General features: G+C 44.0%; 5 protein-coding genes and 3 pseudogenes across 5 annotated transcripts; 5 read left to right on the top strand and 3 right to left on the bottom strand.

Moving 5' to 3' along the window:
• Positions 1 to 2524: 2524 nt before the first annotated feature.
• On the top strand, positions 2525 to 4371 carry LOC117190012 (annotated as a pseudogene).
• A 425-nt stretch (positions 4372 to 4796) lies between these two features.
• On the top strand, positions 4797 to 6276 carry LOC117190013 (annotated as a pseudogene).
• LOC117191623 lies at positions 6188 to 7604 on the bottom strand (annotated as a pseudogene).
• A 127-nt stretch (positions 7605 to 7731) lies between these two features.
• On the bottom strand, positions 7732 to 10332 carry LOC117190011 (probable nucleoporin Nup54). Its single transcript, XM_033395102.1, has 5 exons — positions 10110 to 10332; positions 9237 to 9680; positions 8808 to 9174; positions 8185 to 8746; positions 7732 to 8130 (listed from the first exon to the last, which is right to left on the bottom strand). Exons 1-5 carry the CDS (start codon positions 10159 to 10161, stop codon positions 7789 to 7791), a joined length of 1767 nt encoding a protein of 588 aa, XP_033250993.1. The 5' UTR covers positions 10162 to 10332; the 3' UTR covers positions 7732 to 7788.
• Positions 9812 to 10111, top strand: LOC117190014. The gene is made up of 2 exons (XM_033395105.1): positions 9812 to 9912; positions 9970 to 10111. Exons 1-2 carry the CDS (start codon positions 9836 to 9838, stop codon positions 10076 to 10078), a joined length of 186 nt encoding a protein of 61 aa, XP_033250996.1. The 5' UTR covers positions 9812 to 9835; the 3' UTR covers positions 10079 to 10111.
• Positions 10333 to 10565: 233 nt separating the features above from the next.
• Positions 10566 to 11150, top strand: LOC108158159 (bolA-like protein 2). The gene has a single exon (XM_017290382.2). The coding sequence runs from the start codon at positions 10581 to 10583 to the stop codon at positions 10848 to 10850; it is 270 nt and encodes an 89-aa protein (XP_017145871.2). The 5' UTR covers positions 10566 to 10580; the 3' UTR covers positions 10851 to 11150.
• Positions 11151 to 11153: 3 nt separating this feature from the next.
• LOC117185696 (mevalonate kinase-like) lies at positions 11154 to 12439 on the top strand. The gene has a single exon (XM_033395103.1). It carries the CDS (start codon positions 11170 to 11172, stop codon positions 12337 to 12339), a length of 1170 nt encoding a protein of 389 aa, XP_033250994.1. The 5' UTR covers positions 11154 to 11169; the 3' UTR covers positions 12340 to 12439.
• LOC108158158 (transcription elongation factor SPT4) lies at positions 12352 to 13142 on the bottom strand. Its single transcript, XM_017290381.2, has 3 exons — positions 12851 to 13142; positions 12630 to 12792; positions 12352 to 12561 (listed from the first exon to the last, which is right to left on the bottom strand). The coding sequence occupies exons 1-3, from the start codon at positions 12917 to 12919 to the stop codon at positions 12443 to 12445; spliced, it is 351 nt and encodes a 116-aa protein (XP_017145870.2). The 5' UTR covers positions 12920 to 13142; the 3' UTR covers positions 12352 to 12442.
• Positions 13143 to 26612: the final 13470 nt, after the last annotated feature.

Here is a 26612-nt window from a genome sequence, read left to right as displayed (position 1 = left end):
TTTCTGCTGTGCATCCTGTCACAGCGGCTGCTGTCTCCTCTAGAGAGGCTGCTGAGAGCGCTGTGGAGGCTCAAAATCCGAAGCCAGAGAATAAGTTGTGCGCCAAGGTGGCTGCCCTTGTGTCCAATGCGGAGAGCATCAAGCATATTGATCGGCAGCGTCAGGAAGACATGAAAATTAACCCAAATCGCTTCAAAATGTTCAAGGAAATCTTTGTTCCGCAGGCAGTGGCACGGGCAACACCACCGCCAGCATCAGTACCGGCGACAGTATCCAAGGTGGTACGGCCCATGCCGCCGCCTATGTCTGGGCTCCCTCCGGCCCTTGCCCGCAGAAAGAGGCGCTCAGGTAAGCCACGATGAACGGTAGACATTCAACGAACATTGTAGCTGACACTATTGTAATTTCAGCTCCAATTATCGACGAGGAGGCGAAACGAATTCAGAGCGCAATTCCGCCCTCTCTGACCACGACTCTAGTGGCGACAACTTCTGTGCTACGGTAACAGCCACAGTTACAGCCACCGGCATGTGCAATGGCAGCCTTGGTCGCGCAGTGCAGCGCAATGAGGCGAAGTTGGAGGAGCAGCAGCAAGGCCAGAAGGTAAGTTCTGGTTGAAAATCCTTGGATCAGCGCAACTAATCTCATTGTCCTTTGCAGACTGTGCGCTATGCCGATCAGGATTTCTACTACAATCAGGACAGTTCGCTTAACTCGTCGCAGGCCTCGGTCGGCATTGATGACTATTTAGATGAGGCTCTGGTCGACGACTATGGAATCACTCAGAACGATGATAGCCATGATGACTTCTCTGTTTCCTCTTTTGTTCCACCTACTTATAATCCGTTTGTAAAGAGCAAAAAAAAACCCGGCCCCAACGAATTGCCTTACTATTGCCGATCAGGAGAACATGGACCGCAAAGACCTATTCGACAAGCAGCGGCAGGAAATATTACTTGCGCCAGAGCAGGGGCAGCTCGAAAAAGAGCGCCAAAAATGATTATCTTCTGCAATTGACATTTCAATGCATAGGAAAAACTCCCGAAGAAGATAAATCCTTAATCCCTCTAATCCCTAAGAGGACCTATGAAGTACCAGCCGACAGCAGCAGCTCTATTACAAGTAACCGGCCTAACCGGTCCCCATGTCTAACAGACTATTGTACGGCGGACTCAATAAACATGTAGCAAAAAAATTAAATTCCTTGTATTTTTAATTGTGAACAGTAAAAAATAAAAATACAATACAAATAATAATACAAATTTTTTTCCTTTTCAAATTTCAAATTTTTATATCGTTTCAATTTTTTTTTCATTTTATTGATTTCAAAACAACATTTCTATACCCGATACTCAAAATGAGTATTGGGGTATATTAGATTTGTGGTAAAAGTGGATGTGTGTAACGTCCAGAAGGAATCGTTTCCGACCCCATAAAGTATATATATTCTTGATCAGCATCAATAGCCGAGTCGATTGAGCCCTGTCTGTCTGTCCGTCTGTCCGTCCGTCCGTCCGTCCGTCCGTCCGTCCGTCCCCTTCAGCGCCTAGTGCTCAAATACTATAAGAGCTAGAGCAACGATGTTTTGGATCCAGACTTCTGTGATATGTCACTGCTACAAAAATATTTCAAATCTTCGCCCCACCCACTTCCGCCCCCACAAAGGACGAAAATCTGTGGCATCCACATTTTTAAAGATACGATAAAACCAAAAACGCAGAATCGGTGAGGATGACCATATCTTCTACAGTGCAAAATCTGAACCAGATCGAATAATGATTATAGCCAGAATCAAGAAAACAATTTCATTCTTTCTCGCTCTGTCTCTCTCTAACACACAGGTTTCATGGTCGGTTTTGTCAATTGCAAAATATGAGTTCAAGGATCTCAGAACCTATAAGAGCCAGAGCAACCAAATTTGGTATCCACACTCCTGTGATATCGGACCTTGACCTTCCGCCCCCGCAAAGGACGAAAATCTGTGGCATCCACAAATCTCAGAGACTATTAAGGCTAGAGTTACCAAATGTGGTATCCGCACTTCTGTTAGATCTCACTATAAAACGTATATCTCAGAATTTCGCCCCACTGTTTTCCGCCCCCACAAAGGCCGAAAATCTGTTGCATCCACAATATTGCACATTCGAGAAAACTAAAAACGCAGAATCATAGATAATGACCATATCTATCAGATTGCTGAATCTGGATCAGATCAGATCATTTTTATAGCCAAAAGGAACAAATCAATTTCCACTGGCTACGCAGCCCCCGACGTCACGCTCAGACTGATTTTCTGTCTCTCTCGCACGCACTCCTTGTCGTGTCGTTTAATATTAGCGGCGTCTGCCGGAGGAGAGCCATACTGACTTAGTATCGGGTATAACTGTAGAGTTGCGGTCTCCGCAGCAACTCACAACGTTCCCCCTCGTTTTTACCTCTTATCGATAAAATATATTTTAAAAATACCGCAAATATACTGACGAATTCAAGTTATATTATGCATATGCAGGCCTGTTAGAGAAGTCTGAATATTCGATACCATGCACCAACAAATTTCACGGCCAAAAATTCGCGGTCAACTAAATATAGCTTTATGTAATATGTTAAGATAACAAGAACAACAAATAGATACGAGCGCTTAAACCCTCCCCTCACGATGTTTCGTCGTCGATTCGGAGATGTAATCCGCTGTACGCGACATAGAACGGTGTTGTTTAGGTCACACCAACTGGTGGCACAAACCCAAACCTGCCATGCGAGTCGATTGAGTCCTTTGCCGGAATATCAAGAGCGTGTCAGAGCGGTCAAATTGATGCCCGACAATAAACAACTGGAGACCATGAAGGAACTAGATGCCCTGTACCACAGGATTCAAGGCTACAGACCGAGAACCCAAAGCGGGGGCAGCAGTGGCGGTTTCTTCAGCTCCATCTTTGGGCGGAGAAGGACCGACGATAATGACGCAGCAGATGACTTAAACGCAGGCAGCCATGCCCCAATGGGCCTGTACCTCTATGGCAGTGTGGGGGTGGGGAAAACAATCTTAATGGACCTGTTCTACGACTGCTGCACTCAGGTGACTAATAGATTACACAACAAACAGCAACTTACAAGCAACTTACAAGTTTACAGATCCCTCGCAAGCAACGTGTTCACTTTACTGCCTTCATGAACAGTGTTCATGGGCGCATTCACGAGGCAAAGCAGCGGCAAGGACCCGTCGATCGGGCATTCAATTCGGAGAAACCAGCTCCTTTTGATCCAACGAAACCCGTGGCAGACATCATAGCCCGCGAGTCCTGGCTGATTTGCTTCGATGAGTTTCAGGTGACCGATATAGCCGATGCCATGGTCCTAAAGCGACTCTTTACACATCTCCTCAGAAAAGGCATTGTTATAATTGCCACCAGCAATCGGCATCCCGAAGATCTGTATAAAAACGGATTGCAGCGGACCAACTTTCTCCTGTTCATAGCCCTGCTCCAAAGGCGCTGCCAGCTGTCCAAACTGGACCAGGGCCAGAGCGATGCGGAGGGCAGTATGAATCGGATGTTTAAGATACTTTGCGCCGAAGACAACGACATCATTAGGCCGCGCACCATCACCCACTTTGGAAGAGATCTTACATTCGTTCGCACGTGTGGCCAGGTCTTGGACAGCAGTTTTAAAGAGCTCTGTAATCGCGTAAGCACTCCTTAGCAACATATAATCTTGAAAAAAATATTGATATTTTCGTGTCTGCTCACAAAGCCTCTGGCAGGTAGCGACTACTTGCAGATATCTCAGTTTTTTCACACCGTCCTCATCTGAGATGTGCCCTCGCTGAACCTAAATATCAAGTCACAAATGCGGCGATTTATAACGCTGATAGATACGCTCTACGACAACCGAGTGCGCGTGTTAATATCAGCCGACTATCCGCTGGACAATCTATTCCAGGTCACCGATTCCGCTGACATTTCAGATACGGATCGCATTCTAATGGACGACTTGAAAATCAAAGATGGCACGGTGAGTCGATGGGCCTGACGCTAATGATCGTTCCACTATAACAATAGGCTTTGTTGCAGCACGAATCGAAGTCCAGTGTGTTCACCGGAGAAGAGGAGCTGTTCGCCTTCGAGCGTACGATTTCCAGGCTTTACGAGATGCAGAAACGTGAATACTGGGAGCAGTGGGCAAAGTATCGCTGATACCCCCCAGCCCCGACCTCAAACCACAAAAGCAATAGTTTCATTAGTGCAAATAAATTATTCGTATACCTCGTGTCGGAGTACACTAAAGTTTTCGTTGTAGTTTCACACTAGAAACACAAGCATAGAAATAGATATGGTTGACTTGTCAAAAGTATTAAAGCAATTTAGAAACCAATTTATTCGAGTCTTTATGTGCCAGCCGGGCTCAGCTGCACTGGCCAATGTTGAAGAAGAGGCCGAAATGGTCCGTCTCCACGGCGTAGTCCAGGTCCGAGTCAGAGAGGATATTGTTGGGGGACTTGCCTTCAACCAAGCTTGAATGCCGGGTGGGCAGCCTTCACGGTGGTATCAATATCCTCCTTATCGCCACACTGAATTTCAGCGATTCTCTTGTGCCACTCATTGTTGATGAACAGTCCGTGTAGAGCACCTCCGGGGTTGTCTTGGGCTGCGGCAAGACCGGGCGCCGCCGGTCTTTAAAACGGCCAGTTCGGGACTTCGCAGCTTTGTTTTGTTCCGCAATTGTGATGGCAGTGCTTCGATAAATCACGCGACAACTGATCGCTGGTGGTGGCAGTTTCGCAGCGATCAGCTGTTCTATATTTTCGGTTGAGAAACACTAGAAAAACAAGCCTAGAAATAGAAGTTGTTGACTTATCAAAAGTTTTATTCCAGTCAAAACGTTCTGGTGATATATTTCGTTATCTGGTGATCGTGTCGTGTGGTAAAATTATCCGTTTAACATTCAGTTCTATTTAAACTGATAAGGTTCAGGTTGGGGCGGAAGAAGATTAGAAGGTCAAGGTTTGAACAAATCGGAAAATGGACGTAAAAGAGTTTGAAGTGAACAAAACCCTTCCTTATGGTGAGAAAAACATTTAACGAATAGAGAACAAAACTGAGATTCTTGGCACATTTTCGTAGACCCCTCCCTGCTCGCTGTTAACATTTCACTGCGCCAGATCGAGGAGATTGCGTCGACTGTGTCTCAGCGCTGCCATGTGAGCGGCGTAAACGAAATTGGCTGGGCCTTGAGGGCGCTGATGCTGACGGATTTGACCACTCTGGCGGGTGATGATACGGCGGCCAATGTGCGCAGGCTATGCCTGCGTGCCTGCTATCCGTTCGAGCCACAGTTCTTTGACAAATTCTTCGAACGAGCTCTTCTCTCTGAGATTCATACAGCCGCCGTCTGCGTGTACCCGGCTAGGGTGAAGAATGCCTACCAGGCACTTCAGCAGTACGACAAACTGAACAAGGTGGCCATCGCAGCGGTAGCGACTGGCTTCCCCACTGGCCAGTATTGACTGCAGACGCGCCTGCAAGAGATTAGTCATGCCATTCTGGCTGGCGCAACCGAAATTGATATCGTTATCAACCGTCAACTGGCACTGGTGGGCGACTGGGAGGGCCTCTACAACGAGGTGGTTCTGATGCGCAGTGCATGTGGAAACGCAAACTTGAAGACCATTCTGGCCATAGGCGAGCTCGGGACAATGGAGAATGTAAGCTGATGACCGGCAAGCATAATGGTTGATTGACATCCCTGTTACAGGTTTACAAAGCGGCTATGGTATGCATGCTGGCTGGAGCGGACTTTATAAAAACCTCCACGGGGATGGAGTCTGTGAATGCGACGCTGCCTGTTGGCTTGGTTATGATATTCGCCATACAGGAGTTCAAGCGTCGCACTTGCCAGATTGTCGGCCTGAAACCAGCTGGCGGTGTCCGAACTGTGCGAGATGCCATTGCCTGGATGACGTTGGTGAACGAGACTCTTGGTATTCGCTGGCTGCGTCCCGAACGTTTCCGTTTTGGTGCGTCGCGTCTACTTGATGACATTGAGAAAGTAGTACGAGAAGGTGTGGCCAAACTAGAGGCAGAAGAGGCTGAAAAGGCCAAAAAAGGGGAAGCTGTGGTGGAGCAAGACCCCGTGGAAACCCTTTGCAAAGAGCTCCGAAAGACAAAGCAGGTGAAGTAAGCACAGCTTCGCTATAGCCATCCACTTCTCGCATGGCCTACATTTATTACTGCATTTTTATATCGTGACTAAAATTAAATGAACAATTTCTATGAGTGATGTTGATCCTGTTCAATCGATTTGTAGTCATAATTGAACTGTGCAGGAGCCGCCATTAGATCCTCCTCCGCCTGCTCTTCGCCATGCTGCAGCAGTTCTCCGGGGCCAGCCTCTTTGTGTGGCTGATTATCCGGCATCTTCACCTGCATGTTCACAGCAAAGAAGGAATCTTCAAAGTTGATGCGATTGCGCTCATCCTGCTCCAGGTAGAGTGCCTTGGGCGTCTACCCTCCCATGGCCCTCTCATATGTATTCAACCACTTCAGATTGAGATTGATATGCTTGGCTGCCGCATTGAACTTCTTTGGCTTCTTCTTTGGCTTGTCCGCATAGTAATTGTGCTCCTGCTTCTGCGACTCCGGCGGAGGAGCTATCTTCTCCAGGAGCCTGCTCTTGGCATCCAGTTTGGGATCCACATAGTCGAAGAGGGGCAAATAGAAGTTATACGGTTGCTCTGTGGGCGGCAACAATAGCTGTTGCGGCTGCACCTGTTGCTGCACTTCGCAGCTGGCTTCCGCCATTGAGTCTTCCTCAATGGCGGGGCCAAAGATTTTGCCAGCTCTCCTGAGCAAATTCTCCAAACGCTCAAGGGTTATAATGTGAGGGTGTAGCAGCTGTACATCATCATGGAACTGTGCCCGACGTGCTGCTGTGGAGCTGGCCGCGACACTCGAACAGAAGATGCACAACAGCAGCTGCAAAGAACATAGAATTAGGACCGAAACCGGATCCTTCACTCTTTCCACTCACAATCAATATGCCACTCATGTTGCCTTTGATGTCAAACCCAAATCCAAATCCAAACACTTTAAATGGGCCACTTTCGGTTTCACATGCACTGCTCTCTGACTGAAGCACCTTCACTTTCAAAGATCTCACACGAAGTAAGGCCTGCTTTGGGCAAGCCTATTCATTTATAGTCGCTCGCCATGCTACATGCTCCCATGCTCCACGCTCAAACGGAAGCTCGGCCATCAATGGCCCAACAACAACAGTCCAACAGCCAAGGAGCAGAGCAGTTTGGCTGGGAGAAAACAAGTTTCTCACACAAGAAAATAAATATGTAACGAGCCAAACTAGACATGCACGCCAAATCAAATCTTTGCCTGTGTGCACGACGCTCTTGTGCATAATAATGTTAATTTAACAGCAGCGCATTGGCGTTGCAGTTGAACAAACTGGAATGGAAGCACCGGCGAGGTGACTAACAGTTTGTCACTCAGGCAATTGCCATCGCCGCTGAAGAAATTGTCCAATTTCAGGCGGTGGCCAGAGAAAAGTCGGCTGTCGGCCGCCTGCCTCGTCTTTGTCTTCGACTGTAAGTGCATTGACCCACACAATTATTTCCGCAGCAATGGGGACGAATGTGTGAACGCGTTTCGACTGTCTTGCGATCCATAGCCGTAAAAGTGCAAGTTCAAAGTTACAGGAATAATGGGAAAAGTGTAACGACCATAACTTGTTCATTGACTCGGACATCGGTTCGTACTTTATTAAACGGTTTCGCTCACATCATGCCTGCTTAAGTTCGGGCAATCCTTTAAAAATAACATCAAGGGCTTTGAGGTCCTTATTGACAGTCTCACTCAGCACTTCCATGGCGCGCTGTTGCATGGTCAAAAAATTCTTCATCTCATCCTCGGCCTCCGGGTCCATCGTATACTCGCACCCACCATTGCCAGCAAACTGATTCCGCTGCATTCGCATCTGGGATAGCAGCTCGCTGAGCCGCCCCTTAAACTGTGTGGGTGCCGATACAACGGCCTGCATGCTCTGCAGCTTGGTGCGCAAGGCCTCCTCTTCGGGTGTCAGCGAGGAGGCCACCTTCCGTGTGCACTCTTGCTTCACAATTATCTGTTTGATGTAAGAATAAGTTATCAGCCTTCCAACAAGGATTATTTCTCTTACCCTAAGTATGCGATGACTGAGCTCAGCCAGCTTGCGCTTATGCTCCAATATTTTGGCCGAAGCCATGCAATGCCGGTGTCTCAGCTCCGTCAGTTCTCCTTCCACTTTCTTCATGTACAGGGCATGCCTGTCTGTTTCCTGCTCCTGGCATTTGACGCGCCATTTCAAGTCGTTGAAGCCACTCATTGGCACGGGTAGGAATTTACCAGCGTCTGGATTATCCAAATTGGCTTGACGCCACATTCGCGGATCTACGCCTCTGGGAGGATTCTCCAGATACTCCTTCAGTTGATCCTCGTCGGGCAGCACTAGGGCCAATGATTCCACAATCCCAAGATTCGTTAGCTGAGGTTTCAGCGATGCCTGGTTTAAATAGTTTGAGAGCTCGGTGGCCAATATCCGCTTTCCCTCGTTCGGTGCATGCTGCAGTTTCTCATCCACGTAGATAACCATCTGACACTTTATATTCTCCAACTCTTTTATGGTTTCAACGTGCACCATCATGTTGGGCTTGCCGCCAAACAAACTGTGAAGCGTTTGAATCACTTGTTGCTGGTGCGGCCTGAAAAGCGAACGTATCAATTTGAATATAATTGGGCGTGGAGGATATGGAGTCTACTTACTTGATGGCCGAAAGATCCCTATCAAAGTTAAGAGCCACTAGTCCCAGTTTGTTATCCTTGCCGGGCATGCGACTGTACCCCATGGCTTTGAAGCGACACAGGTAATTCTCCGGCATGATATCAACTGGCGGCGCACTCTGCGAATAGAAAAGCTTTCCAGTACCCCACATGGACTGCAGGTAGTTCCATTTGGCCACAATGCTGTCACGCTCATCGCCAAATATTGAGACATTCAGAATGGATTGAGCAAACGCCTCATCGGCTGATATAGGTGCTGGCTGCTGTTGAGGCTGGCCCAGCATAAAACTGGGTCCACCGAATCCACCAAAGCCAGGAGTAACTGTGGTATTCGACGGCTTTCCGAAGTCTGCAAAACAAGCAAGTTAGAAATATTACGGATACGAATCTGAATACGATAGTAGAACTCACTGGAGCCAAACACGCTGCCGCCAAATCCCGTTGTCTGGCCAGTTCCAAAGCCACCGAAAGCTGGAGCCGTGGTCGTTGTTGCCCCAAAGCCTGCAAATGCACTCGCAGGCGCTGTGCTGGTAGCGGCCTGCTGACCAAATCCACTAAAAGCTGTATTTGTCGCTGGAGCTGCAAACAAACCTCCCTGGCCTGCTGCCGGGGCAGCACCGAATCCACCAAAACCACCACCAAGTCCTGTTGTGGCTGGTGTTGTCTGGGCACCGCCAAAACCTTGCGCTGCAGTAGGAGCTCCAAAGCCTTGCCCAGCCGTGGGAGTGCCGAAAGCAGTTCTGCCTCCAAAAGCAGGCGTCGCTGTTGCGGTTCCAAATGCTGGGGCGCCGAACGCAGACACTGCTTGACCAGCTCCGGGCGTCGATCCAAATGGTGAACCGAACATGCAGCCAGCTTCCATGTGGGGAGATAAGCAAAACAAATGATTGGGTCAATGATTTTTATTCAGCTTCCGCCGTGGGTTCTTATCTGTGATAACAGTGTCCGAAATTATAATTTCTAAACTAGCAATAGTTTGCTTCGGACACTGAACGCAACAGGTTGAAAAAATGGCTGTTGTTCTTATTTTGATTTTCTTGGTGCTAGCCTCAGCGGCGTATGTGGCGTACTTTATCCTCAAGAAAGGGTGAGTTCGCTGATATCTTTTGATGTTCACGACCATTATCAAATGATCCTGTTGCAGCATCAATCCAAGGGACATTCGCATACACAGTCTACAGGATGCCAAAAAATTACTTCAGCTACCACCAAGTGGGGCCGGGCCCTACAGATACTTGGAAAAAAGGGCTTGAAGGGGCTGCGCTTGTTTTCATTGGAACTCACTTTTGGCCGGCGTGCTCGCTCCCAGCGGTGTACTCGATCCAAAAAAGGACATGATGTGGCAAACGTATGAACCGATTCCAACTAAATGAGTTTGCTTTTTCTTGGGTACTCTTCCTTTATTTTAACAAAAGTGTACCTAATCCTAATAAACGTAAAAATTTGGCGCTTTCTGAAATCTTGTGTTTTTTTGTTAGGGATGCAAGAAGGCCGATTGTTTAAATATCGATGCAGCTTTACAATTCCTATCGCCATTGCCGGTCACAAATGTCAACATATCTTCACAGGGCCGCTTCTTCTCCTGGAGAGTATGTAAAATATTATTAATAATAAATTAGTATTATTGAATTCAATTATTCTATCAAACATTCGAATGAACGATTGAAAACTGTACAAATCTATGAATATCGCAACCGACAATCGAAACTGGCAGCAGAGCCAATCGATTAAAATCGATTTAAAAATTCAACCAAAATGAGTAAATACACCTTAAAGTATTTGGAGAACAAGCTTAAACAAGAGCTTGAAGCCAAGTACCTGAATGTGATCGATGAATCAGACGGCTGCGGAGGAAAATTCAGCGTGATTATTGTATCGGAAGCATTCAAAGGCAAGACGTTGCTACAGAAACACAGATTAGTCAACACGACGCTGGCCGAAGAACTAAAAGAAATACACGCTTTCTCGCAAAAGTCATACACGCCCGAAGAGTGGGAGAAAGTGCAGCAACAGCAGCAACAATAAGCCGTAACCTGTTGTCGTTCGTTTGTAGTTTGAATTTTTGCGTGCGATGATCGGAACCAGTATAGACGAAACCAGCCACCACCGAAAACAGTGAAGAGTTGAACAAAGAAAGTGAAAGGGAAACAACAGACAACTGGACCGGAGTGGAGTTTGGAGTTGCTAAATAAACTACGCAAATGATCCGCTAAATGCATACGTTAAATAAAAAAACAATAAAAACTTAAGTACTCGACGTATAGACACAACTTGTTGTACGCTCTCCATTACAATTTTAAATTGCTGATATACCGATAAAGACAACTCGCCGCAGAACAATACAATGCTCAAGTTCCAGGTCCACTCTCCGGGCAAGGTCATTCTCCATGGGGAACACGCTGTTGTCTACAATAGGCCCGCCCTGGCAGCTGTGGTTGGCCTGGGCACCAATCTCCAGTTCCGCCAGGAGGCGGGCAGCCAGGTAGCCAGCTTCCAGGTGGAGGCTCTCAACTGCACCCTGGAGATACAGCTTGCCGACTTTAATGCGTTTCTCAAAAACTTCCGCAGCAAGTATCCGGCGGACAGCACGGCCAAGCTGATGGAGGAGGTGCGAGGGGAAGTCTCCAAGCAACTGGAAAGAGCTGCCGGCAGTACAAAGCCGCATACCCAACGGGCGTTCATATCCATCTACTATTTGTTGGCGGGAGCTGTACTCTCATCGCCAAAAGATCCCAAGCTGACTATTCAAACCGGTTTCCAGGTGCAGGTAGACACCGAACTGAACGTAGGCGCCGGTTTGGGTAGTTCTGCTTTACTTGGAGCAGCCTTGGCAGCCGCTTTCCTAATCTTGTCCGGTCACTTTGACCAGGAGAGCTACTTGCAGAAGGAAAATCAGTCTCTTATCTCGAGCTGGGCCTACGAATCGGAACGAGTCAATCATGGAACACCATCCGGGCTGGACAACACAGTGTGCACCTACGGCGGCATGTTGCGCTATGTGAAAGGACAAGGATTTCAGTCCCTGCGCATACAAAAACCGCTCAACATTCTGCTCGTTGACAGTCGCGTGAACCGCAGTACGGCAGACATCGTGGCTAAGGTTCGCCATTTAGCTGAAGGCTTTCCTCAGCTCATTGAAGCGATTTGGCAAGCCTGTGAGGAGCTGGTGACGGCAGCTGTCCCACTTTACGAGAGCTTCGGCAATGCCCAGGACGACAGTGCAAAGTTTGAAAAACTCGAACGCCTCTTCCAAATTAACAACGATCTTCTGAAGGCTATTGGTGTGTCGCACCCCAAACTGGAACAAATATTCACCATTGCGTTTAAGAGAGGCTTCTTCTCGAAGCTAACAGGCGCCGGAGCTGGTGGCTATGCAATTGTCCTGTTGCCAGAGAACTACGATTGCAACGAAGGGTACTGGAAGCTTAAGGAGGAATTGGAGTCCTCGGGCTTTGGCGTTCATGTGACGACAGCTGGCGGCGTTGGATTACGTGTCAGCTCTTTGGATGATTGATCCAACACTTGCTCCATTTTGTATTGCTATTGTATGTATTCGTGGTTTTGTTATGACTTAAAAATAAAGATTTACATTTGTATTTTGTACGGCCGAAAAATATTTAGCGTTGACTCCTATCGCGGGATTTGTAGACAATACCCCGGTTCTTCATATCTCTTAAAGTTGATTGAGGTAAAGTTCCTGATACGGATATAGCATAGATGCCGCGTGTAAATCGAGCTACAATATACATACAATTTAAATTAAAACCTGTCTGGCAGTGCAGCCCTCCATTGAGATTGATTTACCTAATCGCTGCCATTTCGCCCCCCAGGAATCGGTGGGTGTTGTCAAAGCTATAAGCCCATCAAAATTGTTGCTGGTGTGGTCGTACACATTATCTTTGTTGCCTTTCATGCGCATGAACTCTTCGCAGTTTTCGCAGCCGTCAGTCTCAAATTGATCAAAACTCTGAAAGACGCGAAAAATTTTACATGATTTGATGCAGAGTTGAGCAAACTTAACCTCCCTTCACCAAGGAACAAACCAGGCACGCCCGCAGACCCCTCAGATCCTTGGGTATCGCGTCAAAGGACATAGTTTTTTTTTGTTTTTGTTTTTTTTTTAGGGTTTAAGTTACCCTTGAGTAGCGTGGGATGATTTGGCCGACCGCCTTTTGAAGGTGGAAATTGTAAATTCTTTGACTATTATGAAAAGTATGAAGATGTTGGAGTACTGTTATAATTTTACATCAATTTCGTCGATGAAGTCAATTAGGTGTTTGGTACGCGCTGATGTTTTCTTTTTCAAAGAATTTGTAGATTATACTTTCTTAGAGATGGGAAGTTTTGCCTTGTTGTGTTGTACCACTACTGTTGTACAGTATACTGTACTTGGTACAATTAAAAATTACGTGCGAGTCGTTATCGATACTATCGCATGCATTTTGGCGAGTGTGTGCCTATCAAATGCGTTACCACTAAGCAGTCTGTTGATTCTTTTAGTTTAGCTTAGTTTTATTTAGGAACCACGGCTTGGATGATGTTGACGGGAAAAGCGAGCAGTAACCTCGGTGCTTGACGATAAAAATTCTGTGTATTTCACGCATAGAGTCTTTAAGGTTCCATTTAACCACTGTGTATTTCCCTCGTCTGTGGGCTTCTTTGGCTGCTGCGTCAACTGAAGTGTTCTGATGGATGTTAGCGTGTCCGGGAATGTAGTGAACCTCTACATTTCATAGATGTTGATTTTGTTGAACCTTTTCTCTGATTTTGTAGGCGATAATGTTTTCCTGAATGTTCTTCGCCAGAATGAGAGCCCCGTTTCTGCTGTCTGTCAGGAGCCCGACACGAGGAAAATTGTACGAAATAGCATGGTCTAATGCCTTCTCGATAGCAAGCAGCTCGGCGGTCAACGAGGAAAGGATTTTGTGCGTGTAATAGTTGTTTAAAAAACCTGTTCTATCGTGCAGGAAAGCGGCGCTGGAATGTAAAGCTGCGACTGACCCGTCCGTGTAATAGATTTCAAAGTCTCCCTTTGCCAGTTGATCCTTCTTTTCGCCATGGAGCAACATGAACCCTGCTTGGTCTAAAGCGTGCTTGTTAGCCGTTAGTTTATTCTTAAAATCAGAGCCTTATATGTATGTGATTTGACAATGAGGTAGGAGGTACAATTTGGTAGTCTATAATTATCGTTAGACCTACGCAGAGGATACACTTTACTGAGGGTGTCTATTTGAGTACATGCTTACATTAGTTTTATTTTAGGACCGCATTTGTTAAGTGTTTTCTCCACTTGTGTTTTGTTGTCGTATTAATGGGTTACAGATCTCTGTTTACACCCGTGCATTCATAACTTGTCTACTTTATGTGATTTCTTTAGAGATCGGTGTTGTTACATGAGTGAATGTGTACAATAATCTATTTATGTTTAAACATTCTGCAAGGGGCCGAAAGTGGCATTGTATTGACGATAATATGTTCATGTTTGAACATTCTGCAAAGGGCCGAAAGTGGCATTGTTTTGTATTTTGATTCTTGTGAACCTTTTTGTGTACATTTTCTTTATAGCTATAATTACAAGTACAGATAATCATTTACAGTCAATTACAGTGGGTAGGGAAGTGCTATCGTTTGCAGTCTTCGTGCTACTTTAATTCTTCTTATGGCATAGATTATTAATATTATCATTATTATGATTCCGATAATCAAGGCCGCATGTCCAGATACATGATGGAACTTAAGTCCTTTTAAGTCATGATGACCTTCTTTTAACAATTTTATTTCGTTTCTTAACTTATCCATTTCTTCTGTATGGTTAATTAATGGTACTGTTAATGGATTCCAAACAATTTTTGGTATTTTACTTATATTACTTATATAAAAGGATGAAATTGGCTCGTAGCTTTCTGTTTGAATACTGTGATGAGGTACTAGTATTTTATCATTGGTTCGCACAGTACAACCATGTATTATTGTTAAAATTCCTTGTTGCGGAAGATCAATTAGTTCTTGATTTGAGTTACTACATTGAATTCTAGCATTAGTGTTTACTGGAACTTTGAAGATCCAACTACCCTGTCTTTCTAATTCGACCCAAAATGACCTTGTCTCTGCTATCTTCCTATAAACGCAATTTGAATTACCCTTTGGTTTGAAAGGAGCTATCTCACAAGCATTATCATTGGCATTGCTCCAATGCCAATTACCTTCGCATACTCTTCTATTCGTTTGCCATTTTTGGCATTTGTTCAAGGTAGCTTCAGTCATCGAATGATAGGAATCAATTTCGAAATTATATACTAAATACCTGGAGCTCTAATCTACCTTGACTAATTCTTGTTCATGCTCAACCGGCATTGGAATTATCCTAAACAAATGTGATGCGTGTCTACCAAACAGGGGAATCTTCACGTTCAGAATTAATTTGTTATCAACAAAAATTCCATTCGCTGTTAATAGGCTGTAAATTTCCTTCAATTCTGTTCCTGTTCTTTTTCCTGGAAGCACCAATGTTTCTCATAAGTTATCTTTTTTTTGCTATTTCTCCCTTTAATTGTATAGGTTTTAAAATATTTGGATTTAGTCTACCATGATTAATATCTATCAGTAGATTTATAACTGCTGATTGAATTTTATCGCACTCTTCAATCAAGGAGCTTAGTTGCTTTGTTACCATAAAGAAATTTATAGATTCTTTGTACACATAGAAAATTTCCTTTAATGCTTCCGTTATGTTTTCTACTCTAGCGCTCATACATCTAAAGTTCAAATTTATTTCCTCGGTAGTTCTTTTGAGAATATTTACCGTTGACTCTACCACCGATGTTTGTTTTTTAATTAAATCATCTAGGTTATGTTGGTTTTCTAATAAATTTTTCATATTTCCTTCCAACGCTTCCCTATCTTCGGTGTCCATTATCCCAAATAATATATGATAAAGTGAGCCCATAAACTCCAATGGTGCTTGCTTTTTTCTTTTATTATCCTGAGTCATGAAAAGTTTATTATTTTCCTCCAGGTCTACAATTTGTCTTTCCGTATTATCTAAGACATTATTGCATTGATCTTCAAAAGTATAAAGTTTACCACACATAACTCTCATTTTCCCAATCAATTCTTTCCCCTTTTTATACCCGATACTCAAAATGAGTATTGGGGTATATTAGATTTGTGGTAAAAGTGGATGTGTGTAACGTCCAGAAGGAATCGTTTCCGACCCCATAAAGTATATATATTCTTGATCAGCATCAATAGCCGAGTCGATTGAGCCATGTCCGTCTGTCTGTCCGTCTGTCCGTCCGTCCGTCCGTCTGTCCGTCTGTCCGTCCCCTTCAGCGCCTAGTGCTCAAAGATTATAAGAGCTAGAGCAACGATGTTTTGGATCCAGACTTCTGTGATATGTCACTGCTACAAAAATATTTCAAAACTTCGCCCCGCCCACTTCCGCCCCCACAAAAGACGAAAATCTGTGGCATCCACATTTTTAAAGATACGATAAAACCAAAAACGCAGAATCGTAGAAGATGACTATATCTTCTACAGTGCAAAGTCTGAACCAGATCGTATAATGATTATAGCCAGAATCAAGAAAACAATTTCATTCTTTCTCGCTCTGTCTCTCTCTAACACACAGGTTTCATGGTCGGTTTTGCCAATTGCAAAATATGAGTTCAAGGATCTCAGAACCTATAAGAGCCAGAGCAACCAAATTTGGTATCCACACTCCTGTGATATCGGACCTTGACCGTTTCGTGTTCAAATTTCGCCACACCCCCTTCCGCCCCCGCAAAGGACGAAAATCTGGGGCATCCACAAATCTCAGACACTATTAAGGCTAGAGTAACCAAATTTGGTATCCGCACTTCTGTTAGATCTCACTATAAAACGTATATCTCAAAATTTCGCCCCACCCCCTTCCGCCTACACAAAGAACGAAAATCTGTTGCATCCACAATATTGCAGATTCGAGAAAACTAAAAACGCAGAATCATAGATAATGACCATATCTATCAGATTGCTGAATCTGGATCAGATCAGATCATTTTTATAGCCAAAAGGAACAAATCAATTTGCACTGGCTACGCAGCGCCCGACGTCCCGCTCAGACTGATTTTCTGTCTCTCTCGCACGCACTCTTTGTCGTGTCGTTTAATATTAGCGGCGTCTGCCGGAGGAGAGCCATACTGACTTAGTATCGGGTATAACTGTAGAGTTGCGGTCTCCGCAGCAACTCACAACGTTCCCCCTCGTTTCCGCTGAAATTGTCTCAATCGGGCCAAATATTGGCCTTCCTGGTGTTAATACATCCAGATCGTCAATATCATTTGTAGCTGTATACAAAGGGCGTGAATTTAGTACCGCTTCAATTTGACATAATAGAGTTGCCATTTCCTCATAGGTTAAATTATTGTCCCCAATTACCCTTTTTAAGTGATATTTCACTGATTTTACCCCAGCTTCCCAAATACCTCCGAAGTGAGGTCCTGCAGGGGGAATAAAATGCCACTCGATATGTTCTCTGTCTAATATTGGAACCACTTTTATGTTGTCTTTGAGGGCGTTTTTGGTATTCCTCGTCTAATTTGCGCGAAGCTCCCACAAAGTTGGTTCCATTATCGTAAAAATTTTTTGCACATTTTCCTCTTCTTGAAAAAAATCTTCTAAGTGCAGCTAGAAATGCATCTGAAGTAAGATCGCTGACTACTTCCAAATGAATAGCTTTTGTCGCATTGCATACGAATACGGCAATATATCCCTTATAGGATTTCTGCCCCCGGTTTTTAGAGCATCGGATATGGTAAGGCCCGGCCAAGTCTACACCTGTATTTGTAAACGGGTGCGACATTGTAGCTCTGCAGATTTCCCATAATTTGTTCTGCAGTATTCTGTCGATACCTAGCACAGGTGACACACTCTTTAAGTTTTTTCTTTAAGCAATTTCTTAGCCCAAATATCCAAAACATTCGCTGGATATAGTTTCGCATCAGATTAATTCCACCGTGCAATGTTTCTTTATGTGCATTCTTGATAATTAAAGACGTCAAGTGACACTTATCTAAAATCAAGGGATGTTTAACCTCAAATTCCGCGTTGGAGTTTTGCAATCTACCTCCAACTCGTAACAATCCGTCTTTATCTAAGAACGGATTTAAGCTTAATAGTTTATTTTTTGTTTCTATTTCCTTTTTATTAATTAGGCTAGCTATTTCGGAACCGAATTGGATAGCTTGTTGTTGTTTTACTATTAATACTTTGGCGCTCTTAAACTCCTTCACTGTCAAAAATGAAGGAAATTCTTTCTTTTTGGTTTTGATTTGAATAAACCTCAATACATATGCAATGACTCTTTCTAGTTTATGCATACACGAATATTTTTGTAATAATTCACAAAAAATGTTATTTTTTGCTATTACCATTGTTGTGCCAACAACTAATTTTTCTTCTATTTCCTCTTTTGGCCAATGTTCCTTAGATTTCGCCAACCATTGAGGCCCTTTCCACCAAATCTAAAAATCTTTTAGCTTATCTGCACTAATGCCCCTTGATGCTACATCTGCTGGATTGTCTTCAGTTCTAACGTGTCCCCATTTAATTTCCTTAATCTTTCTTAAACTTCCTTTACATGCTTTTTAGCATCCAGTATCGTGTCGGCACCTGTCATCAGGTCGTCCATATAAAAATCATTCTTTATGATTTCCCTAATTGCTTGATTTTTGCAATTATCTGCTATTGCAAAAGCACCCTGGTTGCTAAGTAGGGTGCTGAAGCTGTACCGTACGTAACGGTTGTAAGTTTATAATCTTTTAACTTTTCGTTGGGATTATCTCTAAAAATTATATGCAAATATTGTTGATCGTCTTTATCAACATTAATTTGCCGGTACATTTTTTCAATGTCCGCAGATATTACAAATGGCCATTTACGTCATTTTACCATAATATCGAAGATATCTTTTTGGACCCTTGGTCCAACCCACATGATATCATTTAAACTATTATTGTTTGTGGTTTTTGCTGAAGCATCGAAAACCACCCTCAGCTTTGTCGTTAGACTGGAATCTCTTATGACTCCTTGATGGGGTAAATAATATTTCCCATCTTCTTTTGACTCTACCATATGTCCTAAGTTTTTATATTCATGCATGAACTTTACATAATTTTCTTTTAAAGTTTTATTATTGCTAAGCTTTCTTTCTAAACTATAAAATCGCGCTATAGCTGGGGGGTTTTGAATCTCCTAGATCCTTTTCTTTTTTAAATGGTATTTTAACCACATACCTACCATTCTCATCTCTTCTTGTTGTTTCCAAGAAATGCTCCTCGCACACATCTTCTTCTACGTCATTCTTTTCAATTCCCAGAACCGCTCTAAGTCCCCAACTTCAATTGTTGTCGCCACAATAAATTTATCACCTTTTGATTTGGTGCAACCGGATATAATCCATCCGAATTCTGTATTTTGTCCAAGTAGTCCGTCTATTTTTACTACTCCGTCTTTTAAAATATGGGTATACAAATCTATCCCAATTATTACATCTACCCTACCTGGTTTGTTAAAGTTAGGGTCTGCCAACGCATAATCTTGCCACTTAGTTTTATCAATATTGAAAGACTTTAATGGTAAAGCTTTCATCAGTTTCGGAAGAATAATTGCTTCAATATTTAGAGGACCTTTATTATAATCACGAGTTTTTACCGATAAAGTAATTTTGTACTTTGAAGTGCAAGAGTCTGTAGATGACACTCCACTTACCTCGGTGTTCGCTCTTTTTCGTACTAAGTTTAATATTTGCGCAGCTTCTTCTGAAATTATGGTACATTGCGACCCACAATCAATGAGAGCTCTAAGGTTTTGATAGCCACCATTCCTTGCCCTTACTTTTATAAGTGCTGTGGCTAAGAACGCTTGTTCTTTTGTCAAGCAAGTGTTAACATTTTCCCTCTTTTCGTAGGGAATGTGGAGCATCGTATGATGAGGTTTTTTACAAATCCCACATAAAATTTCAGAAAAGCATTTCTTATACATATCATGCCTACAGCATTTTGTGCAAAGGCGCTGTTTTTTAATAAACTGGCCTCCATCTATCGGACTCATTCCCTTAAACTTATAGCAGTGAATTATGGTATGTCCTGCCATTTTACATAACGGACAATTTTATTTTATTTTACCATATTGCACTACTTTTTTCAACGGTTTCCACTCTTTATCCTGCGACGTGTAAAGAGAAGTTTACCGTTGTTCTAAAAATTCCCTTACATCTGGCAATGCTTGGATCTCTTTTGTCCTTTTTATATGACTTTCATATAATTGTAAGGTATCTTTGTTGAATTATTTCAACACAACGTGCGCGAAAATCACATCAACTTCTTCTGTTAAATGTGACTTTAATTTAATTAAATGTATTGACTCATTTATAGAATCAGAAAACCATTTAATATGTTTCGCTGAATCGTGATCTAGCTTTGGTAAGTCTAGTAAACGATTCAGCTGATCCGAAAAAATTTTTCGCTTATTTTCATACCGCTTGGTCAGCAATTCCCAAGCGGCATTATAATTCTCCAGCGGCCCAGTTAAAAGGTGAGCTACCATACTCCGTGCCTCACCCTTTATCGCGATTTTCAAATAATTGAATTTTAGAGATGTACTTAGACTATCTCTGTTATGAATTAATTCACAAAATATTTGTGAAAAGCCGTCCCACTCTTTTTCTTCGCCCGAGAATGTGGGTACTTCCACTTTCGGAAGATCAGGTAAATCGATATCTTCTTTTTTAACATTGCCCCTTTAGTATCAATGCTGTTTTCTTCAGCTATGGTTTGCATCCTAACTTCTAGGTTGCTCAACATGCTTTGAATATCAAAGTCCAACTCGACGATCTGCTCGTTGAAGCTGTCGTTTGTTTCATAGCTATGATTAAACTCCTCAATTTTTGAGCTCAGTTTTTTACTGAGGAACTCAATTTTTTCCTTTCTCATTCTACACTCTCCCATTTTAGCCTGATCAAACCTCTGCATGGTTTGCTCTAAATATGTCCTTACGTTTTGCACTATTCTGTCGATTTCCTCAGATACTTTTTCTATGCTATTGTCAATTTTGGGCTCTATGTTTTCCTTCAAAGTTCCAGTCTCCACTGGTTGTAAGTTTATTTTTTCTACCTTCCCTTTCGTTAATGTTTCATTATTTTTTGACTCTACATACTTTTTATGTATGTCCTCTATATTTTTAATCATTTTTTCGTACTGCTGTCTCTTATAGTAGTCATGATCGACTACTCCATATGTTAACAGTGCAGAATTATTGCCTGTAACTTTGTTTTTAAGGTCTCCTAACCTTTGGATTACATCGCTGGTCAAATGACCAGCTTCAATCTTTTTAATCTCCCTCTAATAGCCTCTAATAGCTTAATTATTTGTTCCGACAACATCTTAGTTTAATTTTTTTTTTACTTAATTAGGCTTAAAAACATTTTGAAATATGAGACTTAGCTGATGAATTCTGCTTCTGCTGTTGCCGCCGGACCCAAGGAAGGGAAAACAAGGATGAGCCACCTCACGTATGTGAGCTCTGGGGGGGATAGATCGGTGCAGTAGGCAGGGTGTAAGCTCAGGAGTAGAAGTTTCCCAAAATGTTAAATCCGTATCGATATCGATATCCACATGGTAGCTATTAAATTTTTGTCGTTTATTCCCCCACAATAAAGACACCCACCTCAACCCACCGGTTTCAGAACTTTCGCCCGTAGGAGTCCCTCAGCCCCTCCCCCTCTCTTCCCTATTCCCTGGGGCCCGGCGAAGTGGATGTGAGTCGTGGATCATGCGGCATCCGCAAAGCTGGGTTCCCTCTCCTACACCTTCGCCCTGGGGACTCGGCGACGCAGATGTGAGACGTGGATCATGCGGCATCTGCTAAGCTGGGCTCCCCTCTCTCCTACCCTTCCGACCCCTGACACAAACCCCCTCCTCCCGCCACGCATGACCCCCAACGCACGTCTCTGCAGCTCTCCAAGCACGGGTTCACCCACGCCTCGATCCACCCCACGGGTGCGCTTTCGCGGCGAACGGCTCTCCCCTTAGGTCCTCACACAACAAATTTTGCTGTGGGGAAGGACCGGGCCCTGGACAGACTGAGAAGCTGTACCTCGGCCTGAGAACTTCCTTACAGATGGCGCCCGAGCAGGGACACACGAGGGGAGAGTCCGTAAGCATAGGGGAGAAGTGAAAAGCAGTGAAAAGTGAAAAGGGAACTAAGCAGCAGCAGAAAACTTCAAATCAGGGATTAGCAGCCCAAAATCAGAGCCCCGGCGAATAGCCAGCACCAAGCTTTGATCCCTCGACTTGTGTACAGCTGAGGCTGGTTTACCTAATACCCCCCCCAAGCAACAGCCGCCGGCCCATGTCCCAGACGCGCCGGCGAAAACCACGCAGCCAGCCACCTACGCAGTAGAAAGAGACGGGGAGAGACGCCGAAGACACCGCGTGCCGGAAGAAAATGGCCCCGGACGGCGCCTAGAACTTTGGCACGCGACGGCGACAAAGCGGCACCAGCGACAGAGCAGCAAAGCAGCCGCGGCAGAGCAGCGAGCCAGCGGCAGAGCGGAGAAGTGCAGGAAAGCAGCGGCAGCGGCGCAGCGACAGAGCAGCGAGGCAGCGGCAGAGCGGAGAAGGCGCCGCGACAGAGCAGCGGGACAGTGACAGAGAAGCCAAACAGCGAAGCAGCGGTAGAACAACGGAGCAGCGAGGGACAGCCGGCGAACGCAGAGGAGCCCTCGGTCACAAAGGGATGGCCACGGCCAATATAAGGCGGAGTAGGAACACGAGTCAGGGAGTCACTACCAAGCAGTCAGGGAGTCACTACCGAGTCAGGGAGAGATTACCGAGCTTCCACAGGGAACCGTTCCCTGTACCGTGCCACGTATCCTTCGACAGGATCATCCAACCCAGTGCTGTGTATCCTAGTACAGGATCATCAATCAAGTACCGTGCCGCGTGTCCTTCGAACAGGACCCCCCACCTCAGTGCCGTGTATCCTAGTATAGGATCACCGATCCAGTACCTTGCCACGTATCCTTCGACAGGACCCCCCACCCAGTGCTGTGTATCCTAGTACAGGAGCCCTGACCCAGTACCGTGCTGATAACGACTCACACCAGTGCCCCGATTAGTAGAACAGGATCAGGATGAACATCCGCTGGATAGCGTCCCGCAGGAAGGACGAGCTGCAGAGCCTGGCTAAGGAGTTTGGACTAGAACCCCTTGGGTCCGGCGGCCGGTCTTCGTCACGGTGGTCACGACTTATATATTTTTTTCACTTCTCGCGGGGTCGGGGCACTGTTTATTTTTCCCAACCGTTCTGGTTCAGCCCTTGGAGATCAGGGCTGCCTGCCGCTTCGCTGCAGCGCAGCTTTCGGCTGCCGGCCTCGGCTCGGGGGTGTTTGCATGGTTCGCCGTCGGCTCTCTCCCTCGGCTGCGTGGGCGTAAGACCGATCGACGGCTTCTCTGCTGCTTCGCTCTCTTCCATGCTGGCTCTCTTTGCTGCGTAGTATGCGTCTCTCTTTCGTGTCGGTTCTCTTAATTCTACTACTAAGTAAAAAGGCCTCACCATTTGGGGTTCTCTTAGCCTATTTCTTACTTTTAATTTGGGGAAAATAAAGATTCAGCGTTGTCTTTGTCATAATAGTACTAAAAAATGAAGTAATAAAAAATGAAGTAATAATGGGATAATAAGCCCCCCCCGGGGCTGTCAGGGGATAGTGTTGTGGTCAGGTTTTCTTTTGTGGAGGCTTATGCCTTCACAGTTTCAATCAGATTATTTTGTCGTGTCTCTAGCCAAACACCATAAAATATATATTTCAAACTCAACATTACGCTCAACGTACATACATATGCTGCTCTGCTTGCATTTTTATTGTTGCCAAGTCAGTTGCGATTTAAATTTCAAATTCAATTTCCAATGCCTCCACCAGATGCTTTGCATGTTCTAGTAATCAATCAATCAATTAGGTTTTTTTGGGTTTTTTTGGTTGGTTTTTCAACTCGTTAGTTCTTCAATTCTGTCTTCAGTGTATTGTTTCGGCCGCAATGGTTCCCAGCTTTAGCTAGCTCTCTGTCTACCTCCTCCTCCTCCTAAACGATTCATGTTTTATTTACAGCAGTTGGGAATATATTATAATAATAGTCAAATGTTTCGTTACAGTTTCTTATAACTGTTTCTCTTTGGGTTTTTTGTTTGTTTGTTGGATTTGTTTCCGCTGATAGTTTTCTCTGCTAGTCAGTAAATAAATTGTACTCGTATCCCGCTTAATCGTTCCTTCATTTTGTAGTCCGTCTAACCCGGGAATTGTAGTGACCAATATCGGTGCGTGAGTGAACTGTATAGGTATAAAAACACAAACCCGGTGATTTAATGTAACTCTTTTTTATTAGCTGCGCGTCCGTCTCTCACAATCGCCATTTACAAAGTGCACTCACTCTCTTCTCGATGTTTCTTATCCGATATCTCACTATTGGTATTTCCCACCGAGCGTATCGATGGTGCGGTAAATACCAATGCGCGCTGTATGCTATTTTAAATACTAGTTGAATGCCTCACTAATTATTACCTTGCTACAATTCGGCCATCCTGACCGGAGTGCTCCTGAACTCCTTACATTTAATTTAGTTTCTAGATAGGTTGATTTATTACAGTTGGGTGTGGTTTACTCTTAATATTCTAAGTTTACGTGTTACAATCATTTTCTTCATTTTGATTCCCTGTGACATTTGCATTATTACCATTTTCAATCCACGGCTTCATATTTGCCACCGCCCAAACTCCTTTATACGGGATCCTTGATTGTTGAAACCCCTCTACATCTTCTAGCAAATACCTATCATTTTTTAACACCTTTGATATCTTATAAGGTCCTTTGAACTTCGGGATAAGCTTTTTAGACACCCCTGTATGAGTGTCGAAATTTCTCACCATAACTAGATCATTATCTACGTACACGTGTGGCTCCCTTCGCTTTGAATTTGTTGCTTGTTTGTTATAAGACTGTATTTTTTCCTGATGAGTGCCTGCTACTGCTCTAATCTTTTCTATATCCCTTGTTGCCCGCTGTTCGGTTAGTTCGTCTAGATGATCTTTTAGTAAATCTGAAACCTTTCCTTTTTGTACGACCCCAAACAACATTCTGCTCGGGTGTTCATTAATTGTTCTTTGAATTGTGTTGTTCATCGCGTGTTCTACTGTTTCCACTACCATATCCCAATGTAATCCTTTTTACGGGTCAACAAGCTTTGCAATCATGGGTCCCAAACTTCTGTTCACCCTTTCTACCTGCCCGTTGGCCTGTGGCGACCCTGTTGCTATCTTTACGTGTTTAACATTGCTCTGTTCTAAGAATTCTTCAAACTCTTTTGACGTGAAACAGCTTCCTCTGTCTGACACAATGCATCTGGGTCTCTGTAAGCTCGGAAATAATCTTTCATTGCAATTACTGCTTCCTTTGTGCTAGTGGTTTTGGTCGTATAAAGTCTTACGAATTTGGTGAACGCGTCTATTACTACTAAAACATGTTTGTTGGCCCTGCCTTTGTCGACTGGCCCGAAATGGTCGATATGTACTACCTCGAATGGTCCTGACCCTTTTGGTATGTTGTGTAAAAACCCTTCCTCTTTTCCGTGTTTTGCTGAGTACGCTATGCATTTTAGACAGTTTTCAATGTGTCGCTTGGCTTTATACCTTACGTTTGAGATCCAGTAGCTTTTCGATATAGCGTCGGTCATTTTGTCTATACCGACGTGCCCTAGTTCATCGTGGTACTTATAGAGTACGTGGCCTTCCATTTCCTCGGGTACGCAGAATAGGATAGTATTGTTATCTTTTTTCCTGTATATTATTCCGTTTCTCATCTCATAATGTTTGTGTTCTGATTTCTGTAACGTTTCTCTCAGCTCCATCAGTTTGTTATCTCTGTTTTGGCATATAATTAAATTTTCTTCAAAGGTGTTTGTGTCTACCGTGAGTATCTGAACGGCTCTGCTTAGCGCATCTACGTGTTGCATTCTACTTCCTGACCTGTGTTCTAACTTGTAGTCATAATTTTGTAACTCTAACGCCCAGCGGGCAATGCGTGGATTGAGTTCTTTTTTGTTTAGAGTCATAGTTAGCGCGTTGCAGTCTGTCACTATTTTGAAGGGTATGCCTTGCACGTATACTCTAAACCGTTGTAGTGCATAAATTATCGCTAGTGTCTCCAGTTCAAAGCTGTGGTATTTTGCTTCGGTAATTGTTGTCCGCTTGGAGAAATAAAACACCGGGTGCATTCTGCCATCACCCTTCTTCTGCATTAGAATTGACCCGAAACCTAACGAACTTGCATCGCAATGTAATTCTGTCGGATCTCTGGGATTGTAAAGTGCCAAGATCGGTGCTTCCAACAAATTACTTTTGAGTTGTTCGAAACATTCTAGTTCTACGATACCGAATTCAAACTTCCTGTCTTTTTTGACCAAATCATAAAGGGGCTTAGCTTTCGTAGAAAAATCTTTTACGAACCGTCTAAAGTAAGAACATAACCCTAAGAAACTCTGCACTTCGTTCGTTTTCGTGGGGACTGGGAACCCTTTTACTGCCTGTAATCCCTTCGTATCTGGTTTAATTCCGTTACCCGATATGGAATAGCCCAGGTACTTAACTTCTGACTGTAAGAATTCGCATTTATCAATCCTTAATTCAAGTTTATTCTCTACCAATCGTCTCATCACTTCTTGTAAAATTTCCATGTGACTATCACTATCTTTTGTTGCT

The sequence above is a fragment of the Drosophila miranda genome (assembly GCF_003369915.1).
Source record: "Drosophila miranda strain MSH22 chromosome Y unlocalized genomic scaffold, D.miranda_PacBio2.1 Contig_Y1_pilon, whole genome shotgun sequence".
NCBI classification, from domain to species: Eukaryota; Metazoa; Arthropoda; class Insecta; order Diptera; family Drosophilidae; genus Drosophila; species Drosophila miranda.
This window is presented reverse-complemented; position numbering and strand designations above follow the sequence as displayed.